The following is an 18,406-nucleotide window of genomic DNA, read 5'->3' as shown; positions in this document are numbered from 1 at the left end:
AGCTCCTCCTGTACGATTTTAGGGAAAAATCAGGTCCATCGGAGACGTCCAATAGATTTCTTAGACGCCGAAAGAATACCACAGTCACAGTTTAATCAGCATGAGAAAATCTCACAGTAAAACTGGGAGCTGTGAAAAATATGATACACCGGTGTTTTGCCAGATGAGAAGTTTATCTATGTATCATCTTTTTACTCTTTTAATTTTTATAACTGTATCACATATCTCTTTTAATTTCTTTTATGACTGTTTTAATTTTATTTGCTTTTATTTTGTGATTATTTAATTCCTTTCTGTAAAGAACTTTGAATTGCCTTGTATAATGTGCAGCTTGTCTTGTTTGTTATAATTGTTGCTACTGGAAACTTGGATTTTCCTAGCGGATGAATAAAGTATCCATCCATCCATCCATCCATCCATCCATCCATCCATCCATCCATCCATCCATCCATCCCCTGCTCATAATTGTCCTGCTATTATCAGCATTTGCCACAGAAAATGAATGTTGATAATTCAGTGAAAATTATTGGTAATTTTCAGGAAAGTTAATGTATCATTGTTAAATAGCATACGGTGAGAAACTGATTGAGGAATTCAATGAGAAAGTCTGCAATAAAAAAAAAAAAGTACATTATGTGATTTCCCCGAAAAAGTTTGATCATGTGATGTTTAATGTTTCTGCATCTTATATAAATAGTTGAGGGACATCTAAAGGCAATATGTGGACAGAATATACTGAGGTCTTCATTCCGGTTCTGGAGAGGAAGCGCTACAGAGACAGTTTCCTGTACAGTCGGGACCTCTTATATACTGTCTATGGTCGGGACTCGGTAGTTGCTGTAGTGGTGAGAGTGGCAGGTAATTTATATCCAGTCCAAATTGTTAACATTGCTTCGTTTGACATTTTAACCGGACCATGTGTCGCTGGAATCTATTTTAATCAGTTCTATTTCATAAAAGAGTGAAGCCAGTCTGATCAAAGAACTAACAACCACGATTGCATCTTGTGTTTTTCTTCATGAATGTTCGTTTAATTTATTTATACGTGCTTTCATAGATTGTTAAATTGTAGCTGTATGTTTGCCAAGTTGTAGCCAGCCCATGTCTTTGAAGGCATGTTTAACGTAGTCTCTAATCGCGTCGCATTAATGGCTAAACCTTATTATTGTCTTCGTCTGTTCACCCATCAGAGCCTTTTGAGAATGTTCTGTGAAAAATAATAAATTATGCGAATTAAAACACTTTAAACACGAACTAATCTAGCCCTCACAAAGTTTGACTAAAGTTATGAACGGCTTGAGACACATTTTGGTTTCAGTTTCGTTTTTACATTTGTTTTTGAATCGGGGAACTTAATCTAGAAGTAGCCTATGCTTTTTTTTATAGGCTATGACAACGGTGAATTAAACATTAAATTTACAACAGTTGCATTATCATTTAATAATTAAATATAATTTAATTATAATAAATGCCACTGTAATGTATTGATGACAGAAGATCGCACGTGGTTGAACTGAACTGGCTTTTACTCGTGTCTGCCTATAATGAAGATGGTGATGCAATAGCGCCTTGCAGCGTTCACTAGGCTACATTACATTACAATATGCTAAATATCATAGGCCTACATGTCAAGACATCTCCCTTTTTTTTTTTTTTTAAACGTTACTTGAAAAAAACGAACATTAAAGGACAAGTTCAGTATTCTACACCTAGTAGGTACATGCAATACAGTGACTGTCCTAAGAGTTTCATAAGTTTATTGTTATGTTAAAGGACAAGTTCGGTATTTTACACTTAAAGCCCTGTTTTCAGATCGTTTCTGATTAAATAGAACGGTTAAGATTGAAATTTGGAGACATGCAATGATTGAGAACCGCAATGATTTGCTTACTTGTCATATCATTTAAAGGAGAACTCCGGCGCAAAATGAACCTTTGGTCTAATTACACATTGTTACCTAGTCAACCGTTATCTGAGATTTGTTTTCATGATTATCGAATGTAAATAGTTTTATCTCTAAAAACAGTTTAGCCTATAACGCTAGTATAACGCTAGTATATTGGGCATAGAGTAATGACAAAAAAAAAAATCGCTTGTTAATACCACTAACAAGGCTCAAAATAGCCCCACACTAACACGGTAGCATAATGAGGGTCCCTACATGCAAACCGAAGCATTTAGAACTTTGACAGTGTCCAGACAGTTTAATAAGAAGATATTTTATACATACAGTCAACTTCGCATATACAGACAGAAGCCATCTTTGAAAAACAGACTCTATCAGTCGATCTAGGAACACCGATCCAAGTGCGCTGAACTGTGTAGAATCTCATATGGTCCAGCGCATTTGGATCGGTGTTCCTAGATCGACTGATAGAGTCTGTTTTTCAAAGATGGCTTCTGCTTGTATATTCGTGAAGTTGACTGTATGTATAAAATATCTTCTTATTAAACTGTCTGGACACTGTCAAAGTTCTCAATGCTTCGGTTTGAAGGTAGGGACCCTCATTATGCTACCGTGTTAGTGTGGGGCTATTTTGAGCCTTGTTAGTGGTATTAACAAGCGATTTTTATTTGTCATTACTCAATGCCCCATATACTAGCGTTATACTAGCGTTATAGACTAAACTGTTTTTAGAGATAAAACTATTTACATTCGATAATCATGAAAACAAATCTCAGATAACGGTTGACTAGGTAACAATGTGTAATTAGACCAAATTCATTTTGCGCCGGAGTTCTCCTTTAACTTAGCAATTTCAGGGTACTAACGACCTTCGACCAAGCTCTTTCTGGGATAGGATGTGACACAAGCGGTTCTCTGGAATTGCTGTTTCTGTGCTTCTTCTTTGATCTCTAGCTGGCATCTGGGGGAGGACGACCAGTATGCCGCTATGGGCTCGTTCGATCACTTGTCTCCATGCTTTTTGGTCTGTGGTGACTACTCTTGCCTGCTGTGAGTCAAGGGTCCGTGTATCATCCGATCATTTCATTTCCTATAGAGTGCCGAAGTTATGACGTCACTTTGTAGTCCAACCCGGAAGTTAGCGGCGCATGGGTTCCCTCGATCGAAAAGCTATGCATTTTCCCCATAGACTTTTGGAAAATCGCCAAAAATAAGATCTGTGTTCAACAAAGAGTTGTGACCCTTACACGTTTTGTCTATCAAGATAATCTTTACAAGTTAATCCAAAATGTATACATTTTGAAGCCTAAATAAAGCCGTCAGATATAAAATGCTAACGGTAGGCTATAAACGGACTACAGCACACCACTCTGACCATGGTCGCGGATCAACGTCATCATCAAGCGTTCATTATGATCTGCGCTGTTGTTACGACCCGTGAGGTCTGTGTATGTGTGTGTGTCGCGTGCGCTCTTTTTCTCTCCCTCTCTTGCAGGTGTCTGGAGGTTGACGCAGATAATCCCGCAGCTGAAGCTGATCATGGAAATCAGCGAGGTGTATAAACAGGGCCAGTGAAGTGCTCTGGGGAAAAGAAGAGATCTCTCTTCCTTGTTGATGTCTGTGTGGCTCACTGGATTGGAATGGCTGTGTGGACTATTGAGATCGGCTGGGTGCAGCTGATCGAGATCTCTTTATTTTTCCCTTGAAGTCTGTGTGGATTACTAAACGTTGACTACTGTGTGAATTGCTGTGTGAACTAGATCGGCTGGGTGCAGCTGATCGTGATCTTTGCCTTGTGCCGCCTCCGTTGAGCCAGCTGACGGGCCAGTGTTTGTGATCAGCTGGAGAGGTGTGGTGAGCAGCGGGTTGTCCTCGTGTGTATTGCATCTGCGCGGCGGGAGCCGTGGAGACTGTCTCTGTGTTATGTTGTTATATTTTTCTAGTTAGCATCTTTGTTAGTAAAATCAATAAATACACAAACTTGACACCTGTTTCGAGTCATCCTTGAGTTTTCCATCCTGGGTATATTTATTTGTTTGTCCCAAAAACCCCTAGACAAGCCAGGGACGTAACAAAAGTGGGGTGCTCGTCCAGGATTTTTTGGAAAACTGGGATGCTTGTTTCATGTGACATGTTGTGGATCAGGTTTTTAAACCTGATGGTATATTCGTGATTTATTTCTGTGTAGGCTAGGTAGGTATATAGTTATAGCATATGTATATTTTGTTTTGGTTGTTTATGGTGATTGATGTTTCCCTGAGTAAAACTTCCACTTGAACTGCTTCCTCAGCTTAGCATAGGGTAGTGTCCAGCTAGGCTGAAATAGCCTTTCCATCGGGCACTAGTTTATTATTTTGCATTTTTTATTTTTGGAAGCAAATCCTGGGCGGAGACTACGTTCTCCAAAGGGGGCTGGCGTTTCAGGGTTTCGACCGCTGATGTTTTGCCTGTAAGTCGCCTCGAGCCCGGCACGCTTCTGAAGATAGATAGGTAAGTTTGGTGAGGCAGGTGCTGAGGAGGTTTGTTTTGTGGAGGGGAAGGGGTGATATTGAGTCATTGAGTTTTACTATGTCAATTTAATTAGTAGTTTTTCAAGTGGTTTTGTCATGGCAGCGTTTGATTTAAAGGCGTTTGTGTCTTTTCCAGATTTTAACCAGCTGGATAAATGCAAGAAAATTGAACTTCATGATATTGCAAACTATTATGAGATTTCTGTATCCACTTCTCTAGGGAGAGCTGAACTTAAAGCGGTGGTCTTGAACGTACTCATCAGTAAAGGGGTTATGGCATTACCGGTACCTCTGAGTGATTTTGATCCAGAGCTGAGTGTGAGGGCGGACCAACTTGCTCTAGGGACCCCCACTGGTCAACAGAGGATACAGACAGGTAAGCCTGTAACAATGCCCAAATATGTGCCATCTTCAACTGAGTCATCCCCAGGTTATATGGAGGATGGCCGGTTAAAAGTTCGTTTGTTGCGGCTTCAAATAGAGAAGGAAGAAAAGGAAAGAAATTTCCAACTCCATCGAGAATTGGAATTAAAGAAACAAGACGGAGAAATAGCATTTAAAATAAGACAACTCGAACTGCAGGCAAATATTGATGCTGCTCGCCCTGTTACTCCTGCCAGTGTGTCTCCACAGTCTGCCAGTGGGTATGATGTAAGTAAATATATTTCTCTCGTGCCTGTTTTTCGCGAGACTGAAGTGGAAGCTTATTTTGGGGCATTTGAACGTGTTGCTGGAGCTTTGCGCTGGCCTAAAGAGGTGTGGGCCATTTTACTACAGTGTAAATTAAGCGGTAAGGCCCAGGAAGCATGTGCAGCACTGTCAGTTGAGGATGGGTTAAATTATGACCATGTTAAGAGTGCTATTATGAGAGCTTACGAGTTAGTACCGGAAGCATATCGACAGCGTTTTCGTAGCTTACGGAAAACTCATGATCAGACATTTACAGACTTTGCTCGTGAAAAAGGTATTCTCTTTGATAGATGGTGCACGGCATGTAAAGCAGATGATGTGGCCTCTGTACGTGAACTTATCTTGCTTGAGGAGTTTAAAAACTGTTTGCCAGAACGTACTGCGGTTTATCTAGGTGAACAAAAGATTGTTTCCTTGCAACAGGCAGCCATATTTGCAGATGAGTTTGCGCTTCTGCATAAGTCCACCTTTATTGAGCGAGATGCTCCTCCACGAGCGGGCCTTCAAAAGTCTGAACAGCTAGCTCATAATTCTCCTGACAGTCGTCCCAGAATAGCTTCCATTCAAAAGGCAGACAGAGTATGTTTCTTTTGTCGAAAACCTGGACATCTAATTGCTGAGTGCAGGGCTTGGAAGGGTCAGCAACCTAGTCCAACGTAAAAACAACCAAAAGGGGTGGGGTTGATTAAAATGTCTCCCCAGCCCCAGAGGTTGGAACCAGAGATGTGAGACTGATGATTGTTTTAAACCTTTTATTTTTGAAGGTTTTGTTTCTCTGAGGGTGTGTCCCATGATGTGTCAGCTGCAAAGTGGATGGGTCGAAAAAGTGACGGCTATATTATCTCTACCGACTCCTACCACTAGACGTGAGCTTAGGTGGGATGATGGGTGTGATCAGGCCTTTTGAGGCTGCCAAGTCTCTTCTTTGCAGTGCACCTGTGTTGGCGGCGCCCAATTTTTACCAACCGTTTTACTTAGAAGTTGATGCTAGTGCAACTGGAGCTGGGGCGGTGCTGATGCAGCGAGGGGAGGGAGACATGTGTAAACCTTTGTGTTATTTTTCAACTAAGTTCAAGAAACACCAGCTGAACTATTCCACCATAGAGGAGGAGACATTGGCCATGCTCCTGGCTCTACAGCACTTTGAAGTGTATGTAGGTTCAAGTTTCTTGCCAGTCACTGTTTACACAGATCATAACCCTCTTGTTTTTCTAGCCCGCATGTACAACAGTAACCAACGGTTGATGCGTTGGGCCCTTCTGGCTCAAGGCTACAACTTGCATATTAAACGTAAAAGGGGAGCAGACAACATCTTGGCTGATGCCCTATCCCGTGGGTAAGACTAAAATTCTTTAACATATAAGGGATAAACTTTTATGTGTTCTAAGATACACACTATATAAGTTTGTTCTTATGGGTGGGGGTGTTACGACCCGTGAGGTCTGTGTATGTGTGTGTGTCGCGTGCGCTCTTTTTCTCTCCCTCTCTTGCAGGTGTCTGGAGGTTGACGCAGATAATCCCGCAGCTGAAGCTGATCATGGAAATCAGCGAGGTGTATAAACAGGGCCAGTGAAGTGCTCTGGGGAAAAGAAGAGATCCCTCTTCCTTGTTGATGTCTGTGTGGCTCACTGGATTGGAATGGCTGTGTGGACTATTGAGATCGGCTGGGTGCAGCTGATCGAGATCTCTTTATTTTTCCCTTGAAGTCTGTGTGGATTACTAAACGTTGACTACTGTGTGAATTGCTGTGTGAACTAGATCGGCTGGGTGCAGCTGATCGTGATCTTTGCCTTGTGCCGCCTCCGTTGAGCCAGCTGACGGGCCAGTGTTTGTGATCAGCTGGAGAGGTGTGGTGAGCAGCGGGTTGTCCTCGTGTGTATTGCATCTGCGCGGCGGGAGCCGTGGAGACTGTCTCTGTGTTATGTTGTTATATTTTTCTAGTTAGCATCTTTGTTAGTAAAATCAATAAATACACAAACTTGACACCTGTTTCGAGTCATCCTTGAGTTTTCCATCCTGGGTATATTTATTTGTTTGTCCCAAAAACCCCTAGACAAGCCAGGGACGTAACAGCTGTGTATGAACCCTATGGTATGAACTTATCCACTTTTTCATGAGAAATATTGCCCATTAGTTTTTTCCAAAAATGTTAGAAAATAATTTTGTTTATGCGTGCCTCTCTGAGATTTTTTTATCTTTTGTTAATGTTTTATTTATTCGTTTATTATTTTGTTAGTTTATATAAACCTTAATATTATTTTCTTTGTGATTAAGATTATTATGCCGGATCATTGTGCCCCAAATAAACTTTAATAAAGATTATCTTTCACTGTATTATGTTTGATTGTATGTTTGCATACCATTAGCTAATTCGCCAGAAAAAAACGAGCATCTTTCATTCAACGACTTGTGGTTGCATCTCGGGACAAAACAAAACACCATTGTCGAACAGTCTCTCCACAGAAATAAAGAACGTGAGGCTGAAACGCGGGTTAGTAGTGAGAGATTTCCTGTTTGTCATGATTTCCTGTTTGTAGTCCCTTTTAGCAACTTGTTAGCAACCACCGTTTTTAAGTCACAATAAAGTTTTAAAAAATCACAAGCAGGTTATAACTGGTGTGTTTTATGTCATAGATCAAAACGTGAAAATATTTAGAGGCCTTGTTAACCACAGACCTTATTTCAGGCGATTTAGCAAAAACCCATTCAAAAAACCCATAGACTTTAGGGCGAGGGAACCGGAAGTGCTAAAATGCTAACTCACTTCCGCGTTTTGGCCTACAAAGTGACGTCATAACTTCGGCACTCTATTTGGAATGGAATAACGAGAAATGAAAAAAACAGCTCGTTTATTCGTTTTTTTGTTTAGTTTAAAAAACGAAAAATTTGATTTTGGCTCGATTTTTCATTTTTCGTTTGTGGTTTACAAATCGGTTTATGGGTTCGATATTTCGTCCGCGCATGTGGGCGGCGCTGAAACGCCCCTTTCATCTGATTGGTCAAACCGCTCCGCCTTCAGTACAAGCTTTTCTTTCTGTCGGCAGAATAAGAGTCAGTAGGCCTACGAGTGCGGCACTAACATTATTGCACTTTAATAAAATAATGTCTGAAACCACCACTCACTTTTAAGTTACTATGCACAATATTTGAAGCAGAAGTAGCCTATGTTCCAACGACCCCATTAATGTGAGCTACAGTAGACTATGACAGATTATTTTTGCATGATGTATTTCTGATTGATAAATACAGTGCAAATAGCCTAGTTCCGTCTCTTTGGATAAAAGGGAAGTGGAAATAAAAATCAACATATAGGCTGAATTGTACCATATATGTCCTTAACATTAGATGTCCGTAGATGACCTATAACTGTTAGCTACGTTAGAGTTAGGGGATACTGTACTTTGTACAGTATAAAATCATTATGGTTCCCATAAAACATGAAAACCCAACCACCCAATGGGAATATATCCTTGTTGTGTAAAACATCTGTTCATAATCCGTAATTATACAATTTCAATAGGCTACGAATAGCACCGGGAGGCGTCTGGAATAACTGCAATGATCAATCCGCATTTTTAAGACAGCTAATTTTATAGGCTAATATTCAGAATGTCCTCGTATAATGCCAACGACCGCTTCCTTTGAGAAATATAGCAGACCACCTTTTTAAAACTGTTATTTAAGATTATTTGTGCATAAATGTTTGTGCATAAATGTCCAGACAGACAGACAGACAGACGGACAGAAGTTTAAATGTATAAGGCCTATATAAATTTAGGCACATATAACAAGTAGGCTATTACAAACTACAATAGCCTAAACAGAACATGGCAAGACATGGCAACTTGTAGGCTATAGCCTACTTAAAAGGAAAACAAATTTGCTGAGTAAAAACAGAGCTTGTGTTGTTGAATCATATTTTTTCTAGTATATCTTAAAATATAGAGCTCATGACAAATAAAAGTTCCAGATGGACCAGTGTGAATAACATCTTAGAGTGGCAAACTTTGAAGTAGGGTTCAAGTTTTAATTAGTTGTACAGCTTGAAGTGTAAAGCTTGTTCTCATACACAGATATGGCCTATTTATGAATGAAATTCATGCATTTATTTGTCATTTAAACGGTTGCAAACAGGAAAAGAGAGTAGAAAAGACGTATTATCCTGTCGCCCCCTCTAGTGGATTAGAGGGGGCTCGCATTAACTATAACATTAACATTAACTATAACGCATTAACATTAACTATAACGGCCGTCATTGCTCAGATAATGCAAGTCAATGGATTTTTTGGGAAAGTATGTCTGACCAGTTATAAATGATAAGCGAGTCAGACCAGTCTGGAGGTCTGAGCTGAGTTTGGTGAAGCATTAAAGTGAAGCACTAGGCGGAGTCAATTTCTCATAATAAATAATAATAATAATGTTTAAAATATGCTGCATGGCTTTCTCAAGTCAACATAATGAAGACAACTCAGAGAAACATTGACCAATTCAGAATGTAATAAAATCGTATTAGTTTATAATAAAACTAATAACATTTTAAAGGTATGCTGTGCTTTTCAACCGACATGATTTTAATGAATCCCTCCCAAACCCTGCTAATTTTGACAGTATTAACGTTCACTGATTTTAGCTTCTCTCTTTTCTTTCTCTTTCTTTTCATGTGAACTGAGTAGGCTACACATGCTTACATTCATAAATATAAACTTTATTTCTATTCAATTTTCAAAATTAGTAAATTAGTAGAGTGGTAAATGTTACACACTATAATGGTGTTACATATAATAGTAGCCTACAGTTCAGCCTATTATTGGTTTTTATTTCCACTTCCCTTTTATCCAAAGAGACGGAACTATTTGCACTATCAATGAGAAATACATCATGCTAAAATAATCTGTCATAGCCTACTGTAGCTCACATTAATGGGGTCGTTGGAACATAGGCTACTTCTGCTTCAAATATTGTGCATAGTAACTTAAAAGTGAGTGGTGGTTTCAGACATTATTTTATTAAAGTGCAATAATGTTAGTGCCGCTCTCGTAGGCCTACTGACTCTTATTCTGCCGACAGAAAGAAAAGCTTGTACTGAAGGCGGAGCGGTTTGACCAATCAGATAAGGGGCTTTTCAGCGCCGCCCACATGCGCGGACGAAATATCGAACCCATAAACCGATTTGTAAACCACAAACGAAAAATGAAAAATCGAGCCAAAATCTAATTTTTCGTTTTTTAAACTAAACAAAAAAACGAATAAACGAGCTGTTTTATCATTTCTCGTTATTCCATTCCAAATAGGAAATGAAATGATCGGACGATACACGGACCGTCAAGCCGCTGGTTTTTCATATCTTCTTCGATTTACTCCTATATGGGGAGGCTGCAGACCTGGAGCCGGTAGATATAGGACCCAAACAGTTTTACGCCCCTGGCAGTTTTACGCCCCTGTTGTTCCTGATGCGTCCAGTAGGGGGATATACTGCGAAATAACATCATTAAATCGACGCTAACACATTAATAACCCGTCCATAGACTTGACAATTTTGTGTTTTTTGTTCATTTAAATATAAACGCTTCAGTGTAGATCTGCACGGATTAAAATAGAAAAATAGATGCAGATTCAGTCGGGGTTCACTCTCTTCACTCAGCCTCCAGAAGACTTTTGTTTTTGTGAATTGAAAAATTAAAAATACACATAGTTGGATCAACTAGTGTTATGACAAGTAATGATATGACCTACTGCAGTTATAGGCCTCAACCTTTTGTTTTTATATGGAGACTAAGTGAAATGTTGTTGTTAATTTATATAAAGTTACATTTAGATATTAACCATATTTAGACCATTAGACCTACAGTACCGTGTAATCATATGGATCCTCGATTTAATATCTGCTGTACTATTCTCTATTGGTCGTCATACAGCTACAAAACAGTGTCCTACATACGTGGTAAGATAAATTTAAGCCAGATCGTCCTGAACTTTTTGGTAAATTCTGGGCAAGTTTCATCTGCATAAAGACAGAACCATCCAATGGCAAAACCTTTAAACTCAAATGTTTCCAAAACAAATAATATCCTCTAGTCTGTTGTAAATGTAAAGGAGGCCAGCTGGTAGTCGCTGTGCGAGTAAACCTCACTCGTCTGATCTCAATAGGCGCTCTAGCGACAGACGCTAGAGGCTGCAGTCTTTAGCCTCCTTGTTAGAACGCCTGACTCTCATGCCGGAGACCCGCTCGGAGCGGGGTGAGAAGGACTCGGGTGGAGGGGTTACATAAAGAACCTTTAATTTTTTATTGACAATGTAATATTGTATTGATTTGTGTAGCCTAATTCAATCTCTTTTGATGTCCGTATACCCCCTTGTTTTTTTAGTTTTTTTCCCTCTTCTCGCTGTTAATGTCTGTATCCTTTCATTTGCAATACAAAATTAATTAATTAATTAATTAAAAAAAAGATTAAAACATACCTCAATTCGTGTCGCTGTACAGCCTCCCCCTACTGGACGCATCAGGAACAACAGGGGCGTAAAACTGTTTGGGTCCTATATCTACCGGCTCCAGGTCTGCTTGGGTGCAGTACGCTGGATTCTCCACTGGGTTGGTCGTTTCCTATAGAGGAGTAACTGTACGTTCACACCGCCGCCGGCGAGAGCGGCAAAATTCGCTCTCGCCGCCCTGCCATCGACGCCGTGAGATTCGGGGACTCTCTGACGCTTTGACGTAGATTTTAGAATGCGTGATTTTTTTTAAAACTTTATTTAAAGGAGCCGCAAAGCAAATAAGAACTGAACATAAATCAGTATCATATTTTGTGCATACTGGCCACACGTAGGGTAAAAGTTAACCTATTAAAATCTTTTAAATGTGAAAGTAACAAAACATCATCAATTTCAGACACCTTTTTCCATTCGTCGTTCTTTTTATTAATGTCCCTGTATGTAAACAGGGACACGTCGTACAATAACGGGAAACCCGCAACAGAAATAATGAACTTTTCCTCCATTTTGCTTAGGAACTAATGTGGTCGGAACCAAAGTTTACAGGATTGTGTTCTCTGGTATCCTCTCAGGCGGAGCACTTCTACATTCCGATTGGTTGCCGCTGGTTGCCGCCGAACCGCGTCATAGCTTATTACCATAAAGTTGACTTGATTTCAACTCTTCTCGCCGTCCAAGACGCGCCGCGCCGCTCTCGCCGGAGCTCGCCGCCGGCTCTCATTGAAAATGAATGGCTTCCGGCCACTTTGACGCTCTCGCCGCCTGCGGTGTGAACGTACAGTGAGTGTGGTATTCGATTTGCATCCATTCTGCAGACGTGTCCAAACCATCTCAGCCATCATTGTTTCTCCTTCAGTGATTCTGCTTGTTAACATCAGGTGTCTTCAATGTTGGCAATAACATATATTTTGTAAATTTTACTCATTTTAAATGGTTAACATTTAATGAATTAATTTTATTAATTATTACTCAATTCTAATTTGTTAAATTGAATTAATAATATTGCTTGTAATCTGTTGCCTCATTTTTATTGATTAGATATCAATAAAATCTATATTCATTTTTACGCATAATTTATTACTAGTAACTACACTCTAAAAATCTGCTGGGTTGTTTCAACCCAATTTTGGGTCAAATATGGACAAGCTCAAACGTTGGGTTAAAAATGTAATTTAAACATTTAACCCAACGGCTGGGTTTGTGCATATTTGACCCAAAATTGGGCTGAAACAACCTTTTTTATGGATATATATAAATACAATTCAATGTATTTTAAATCCACTTTAAATAAGCATGTTGGAAATACAAACATACTATTTGAATTTCAAATATATTTTTAATACATTTAATACTACGTCTTTTTCACCTGGGCATGTTTGCTTGGGTGCAGTGCGCTGGAATCTCCACTGGGTTGGTCGTTTCCTAGTCTACAGAGGAGTTAGTGTGGTATTCGATTTGCATCCATTCTGCAGACTTGTCCAAACCATCTCAGCCGTCATTGTTGTATCTGCTCTTCGATGGCTGGTTGTTGTTGGCATCTGGCTCGGATTGCGAGGTGATGCGGTCGCGAATCGAAATTCCCAGGATCTGGCTATGGCATCGCATTTGGAAAACTTCAAGTTTGGTCAAATCCATCTAGAACAAGGTCCATGTTTCAGATCCATAGAGAAGAATTGGTAGGATCAGCGTTCGAAAGAGGCGGATCTAGATCTTTGTGGAGATGTTATTTCTCTTCCACAGACACCATTTGAGGGAAGCAAACGCCTCCGCTGCCTGCCCAATTCTGGTGTAGGTCTCCATAGAAGATGCCACTTTCTTCTCCTGAACCAGCGAACCAAGGTATTTGAATTGTTGCACTTGTTCAAACTGGACCCCATCAAGGTGGACGATTGCCTGTGAACCATCCGTTTCTGTGCTTATTGCAGATGTCACATTTACTGACACCATCTTCAATTTGCATGTGTGCTTCATGATCTGCTTTTCAACCATCAGGTTAGTGCAAGCCAGGGCTTTCAATAGCCTTGGACCTGTAGCATCGAGCCCAAAACCACGCTGCATTTCCACTATCGGGCCTGAAGCTCCTCAGCGGTTCACTAACACACGCCCGTAACACGCCTCTCTGGAACCACGTCACACAAACCCATCATTTCACCAAAAAATGGAAGTTTTATCAGAAAACTAATCAGAAAGAAATCACTGGAAACTAGCGAGATTGCAAAACGAACATGATAAAAGATTTAAAATGTCAGTTTTACAATAATAAGTGATACGTTGATCATAATTAATTAATTTATATCAAGTCTGCACATTAGTCACAGAAATAAAGTCTTTCACAAAAGAAAGAGGAAACACATACGTATTCAGTATTTCTGTTTCTTTGTCGTCACAGGACAGTATGTTTACATTACATTCAGAAAAATATATAATTTCTACAAATTTTCCACCAAAAATACGACCCGAGGAGCTTTAGCAATCTCTCCAGTGACAGTCCCAATACAGTAATATTTTCAGTCAGAGAAACGGAGGAAAAACAGCAAGAACTCTCAAAAAAACAAACAGTTGCTTTATTTTATGGCATAATATGGATATCAGACTGCCCGGTAAAAAGAGAGAAGATGTACTAACAGATAAATTAAATAAAAGATTGTGATTGCCTATATGATTTGTCTAATTTCTTCAAGCTGTCGTATTTATGATTTACCATGTTCACTATGGTAATTGTTAGGGTGCATAGTCTTTAGTATCACATATAAATGCCTTATATGGTGATCAGAATCACATTGGATCACAAACAGAAGTTATTTCAAACTCTCGCTGCCGTCTGAAAGTGAGTTTTGAGCTAAAATGATTTTAAATGTCTAATGTTAGCTGGTATATGAAATCATCGGTGGCGCTTCCATCTCAGACTCAGATAAACTCCGCCTCTGTTCATGATCACTCCTCAAGCCCCAGTTGGCCTGCTTTGGACCAAGGTATTCGGCGGGCCAAAAAACCCTGGCCGTTGGCTCTGAGGAAGCCCCGGAAGTGACAGTGGAAACGTTATTGGTCCTGGCATACACCAGCACACCCGCTTTTTTCCTGAGAGTGGAAACACGACTGTGAATTCTTTCAAGCATTTCATATTTTCAAAAAAAACAAAAAATTTTTTTGGCACTACTAGTTTTCCGTTTTTGGAAAAAGTGCATCAGCAATGTGTAACTCTTTTCCTGGAACATATCTCACCTTTAGGCTATACTTTTGCAGTCTTATCAGCATTTTATGAAGTCTGGACGGAGATTTATTGATGGCTTCTTGAAAATGTTGTCGAATGGCTTGTTGTCGGACTCAACCTGAACGCAGCGTCCATACAGACATTGGTAAAAAAAAGTCTTCAGGGCTGACTTGTCCTGTGGCTCCGGCATCTCAAGAATAGCTCTCACTTTTTCCTTGTCAGGTTTCAGTCCGTCCTTGCTCAGCACATGACTTATGTAGCAGATTTCACTTTGGCCAATCTTGCATTTGTCTTTGTTCAGTTTTAGGTTTATGCTTCTCCGTTTCTCTAACAGCTTCCCCAGTCTGCTGTCATGTGAGTCTTTGTCTTCTCCCCACACAAGAATGTCGTCCATTACATTAACAACTCCTTCCAGATTCTGAGACAAACACCTTTGGAGCTGATGAAATCCCAAAAGGAAGTCTTGTAAAACTGTACCTCTCTGAGGGTGTGTTAAATGTACAGAGTTTAGAAGTGTCATCATCCAGCCGGATCTGTAAAATCCCTGATTTGCATCCACCACAGAGAACATCTCGGCTCTTAGCATTTCTGCAACAACTTCCTCAAGCGTTTTAGGAGGATAGTGTTTCCTTCGTATTGCTTTGTTTAGATCTTGAGGGTCTGTGCAGATCCTAATCTTGTTGTGTTTTACTATTGTCACCACACTATTTACCCATTCTGTGGGCTCAGCCTGTTTTTTGATGACACCCATCTCTTTTATACGTTTCAGTTATCTTTCAATGTCTTTTTTTTTAAGGCCACTGTGAATCACTGGCATGACCTCAGGCTTTGTCTGAATGTGGTGGATTCCTGGAACACAACCAAGTCCTGTAAACAAATCTTCAAATTCACTCAGAATACCTTTTTGAGGTGTCTCCTTTTATTTCATACATCCCTTAATTACTCCCAATGCGTTGCACAACTCTCTTCCCAGAATTGCACTGGCATTTTGCTCTATGACCTGAAATTCAAGAGTGTCCAGCTTGGCTGCATCCGAAATCACATACTTCCCTACTATAGTAATGGGTTAAAAGTGGTGTGTGATAAAATAAGTATGTCCGAATTCACAGTACTTGTGAATGGCAGTGAAGCGACGCAACTGACACTGGAAGGTCACACATGATGAAGACAACATGACAGATGTAGTACATCAAGATTACATTCATATTACACACATCATACTATGTAGAACATATTTTATTAACGTTCGTGAAGTAATTACTTATTCAGAATAAGTACCTACTCGAGAATATGCTATTTCAGACGCAGCCCTTGTCTTTGTACTGGCATTCAAGGCATTGCTGACCCAAGGGCCTGATCATGTGACCTCAATACGTAGGTCTAAAATAAAATAGTTTAAATCTTGATTTTCAAATGTCATTTCTGTCGATCTTTAACGCATCCAGTTCTCGCACTGATATGGCATTGCAATCTGCTCCTGTGTCTAACTTTACGATCAGCTTCTGGTTGTTTACCTTGAGGGTTTCAGTCCACTGTTCCACTCCAGTTTGCAGCTCTCTCTTTTTCACTTCATCCTTCTCATTGATTTGATACAGTTTAGTCTCCTGATTATCAATGGTTTACTCACCCTCAAATTGTTTCAAACCTGTATGAATTTTTCTTCTTCTGCTGAACACAAAAGATGATATTTTGCAGAATGTCGGTAACCAATCCTTCGCTTTATGTTTTAAGTCAGTCATATAAGCATCAATCGACTGTTTGGCCTTGTTCTCTAATAAAGAACAAATGTCTCTGGTATGTCAGGTTTTTCCATGGTTTGCAGTATTTGTCAAACAGCTTTTTTAAAGTCTTGAAGTCGTCAACATCATTATCAAATGTAAACATGTTGAATACCTCGATTGCATCGTCTTCTGCGACGTGTACAAAAGTGGAACACTTAATTTTTTTCTGACTTCTTTTTTTTACGAGATTCTGCTTGCGATAAGATGGTTCAAATAACTGGATGCAATCTTTCCAGTTTCCAGCTAATAAATATGATTACGAAAATGTAATACTGTTGCATGAAAATTATTAAACTTCTGTCTTGTACCTCAGGTTTGAAATGCCTGGAGCATGGCGTGTGCACGGCAATCTGCAATTGAATTCCTCAAAAACGCCAGGACAAACTTGGTGACTGATATGAAGAACCTTCCTCTGATCATTGAGAATCTTTATCAGCAGAGGGTTTTCAATAAACATGAGGTCGATGATCTCAAAGCCGAGAGGACAGAGTTTGATAAAGCCAGATGTATATTGGATTGGGTCTCTAAAAAAGGGGAAGAGGCCAGTTATGAATTACTCAGGATTTTGGATGTCACTAAGAAGAGGACTTTACATCCTGATTTACACTCCAGGATCAGCTGTTTTCCCTTCAGATGGGAAGATGAAGAGGTCAGCTATTCATTTGGTGAGTAGATAAATGAAAAACATTTCAATAAAAAGACAGTAAATGAACACATTTCAATACAAATCTTTTTTTGTTGTTGCTGTTTTAGGTACAAAGCCCTGTCAAAACTACCAGACAGCGCTCAAGAAGAAAGCAAAAAGGATTCTGAAGTACCAAAGGGAACATTGCTGTAAATATCTGGATGGCAAGGCACAAGTAAACTTCCATTTTATACCTGTTGTTTTAGAGAGAGACTCTGTGATGAAAACTCCTCAATACAAAATAAAATGGAATAACAAAAAATGCAAAAAGCTGCGGCCCAAAAAGCTGAGAGCTTACATTCCTACTGAGCAACAAGCACTTTCACCTGTGGATCTGCTGAGATGCCAAGATAAGAACATCCTCCTCATAGGCAAACCTGGAATAGGAAAGACTACAGTTGTCCAGGAAATGTTGCGTCTGTGGGCAGAGAAAGATGACCGAGAGCTGGACTACATGTTTTACTTTGATGAAAGTGTTTTGTCCAGTTCTAGCAATGACGATTTGGAATCTATTTTGTTTAAAGTATATTTAAAACCAATGGAAAAAGACAGAAAGGACGTGTTTCAAGATATTGAGGAAAACTCTGAGAATGTTGTCATTGTATTTGATGGCGTAGTCGATTTAGAAGAAAATTCCACCTTATGGAAGATCATGAACCACGAGCTCCTGCCTGATGCCAAGATCATAATAACCTGCAGATCAGAGGTGGAATATGATCCACTTTTCTCCGACTGGCCGACACAGAAAGTGTATGTCGAAGGATTCAGTGAAGAGTCTATCAACTCTTACTATCAGAAGATGTTGGGTCACGATCCTGTTCTTCTAGATGTTGTTTTGAAGAATCAAGAGCTGTTCAGTCTCAGCCATGTGCCAATGTATGCATTCATGATTGTAGATTTGATTCAATTTAAAAACGACAACGTTTTCAATCATCAAAACACAGTCACAGAAATGTACATCCACATTTTCCGTGTTGCTGTGAAGAAACAAATTGAGCAAATAGATAAATACCTGAGAGAGAACAAAGATCAGGTTTATTTTTTGATGAAAAATGCATTCAATGCAACTATGCAAAAAACCCTGAACCTAATTACTTGTGATGAGACAGACATTTGTCATGCTTTTCTGAAGAT

The 18,406-nt window shown here is 39.6% G+C and overlaps 3 protein-coding genes across 3 annotated transcripts in view; 2 read left to right on the top strand and 1 right to left on the bottom strand.

The window, feature by feature from the left end:
* The window catches only part of LOC307009008 (uncharacterized protein), a 416,885-nt gene that overhangs the window by 166,971 nt on the left and 231,508 nt on the right, over positions 1–18,406 (bottom strand). The gene's annotated exons all lie outside the window — the stretch shown is intronic.
* Positions 718–18,402, top strand: LOC307002903 (nucleotide-binding oligomerization domain-containing protein 1-like; the record flags this gene model as incomplete). The annotated part of the gene is made up of 4 exons (XM_079620866.1): positions 718–858; positions 16,901–17,252; positions 17,341–18,305; positions 18,382–18,402. Exons 2-4 carry the CDS (start codon positions 16,919–16,921, stop codon positions 18,400–18,402), a joined length of 1,320 nt encoding a protein of 439 aa, XP_079476992.1. The 5' UTR covers positions 718–858; positions 16,901–16,918.
* LOC307008976 (uncharacterized protein) lies at positions 4,298–7,089 on the top strand. The gene is made up of 2 exons (XM_079632333.1): positions 4,298–4,396; positions 4,637–7,089. The coding sequence occupies exon 2, from the start codon at positions 4,690–4,692 to the stop codon at positions 5,764–5,766; it is 1,077 nt and encodes a 358-aa protein (XP_079488459.1). The 5' UTR covers positions 4,298–4,396; positions 4,637–4,689; the 3' UTR covers positions 5,767–7,089.

Source organism: Phoxinus phoxinus (genome assembly GCF_949152265.1).
Source record: "Phoxinus phoxinus genome assembly, chromosome: 1".
NCBI lineage: Eukaryota > Metazoa > Chordata > Actinopteri > Cypriniformes > Leuciscidae > Phoxinus > Phoxinus phoxinus.
This window is presented reverse-complemented; position numbering and strand designations above follow the sequence as displayed.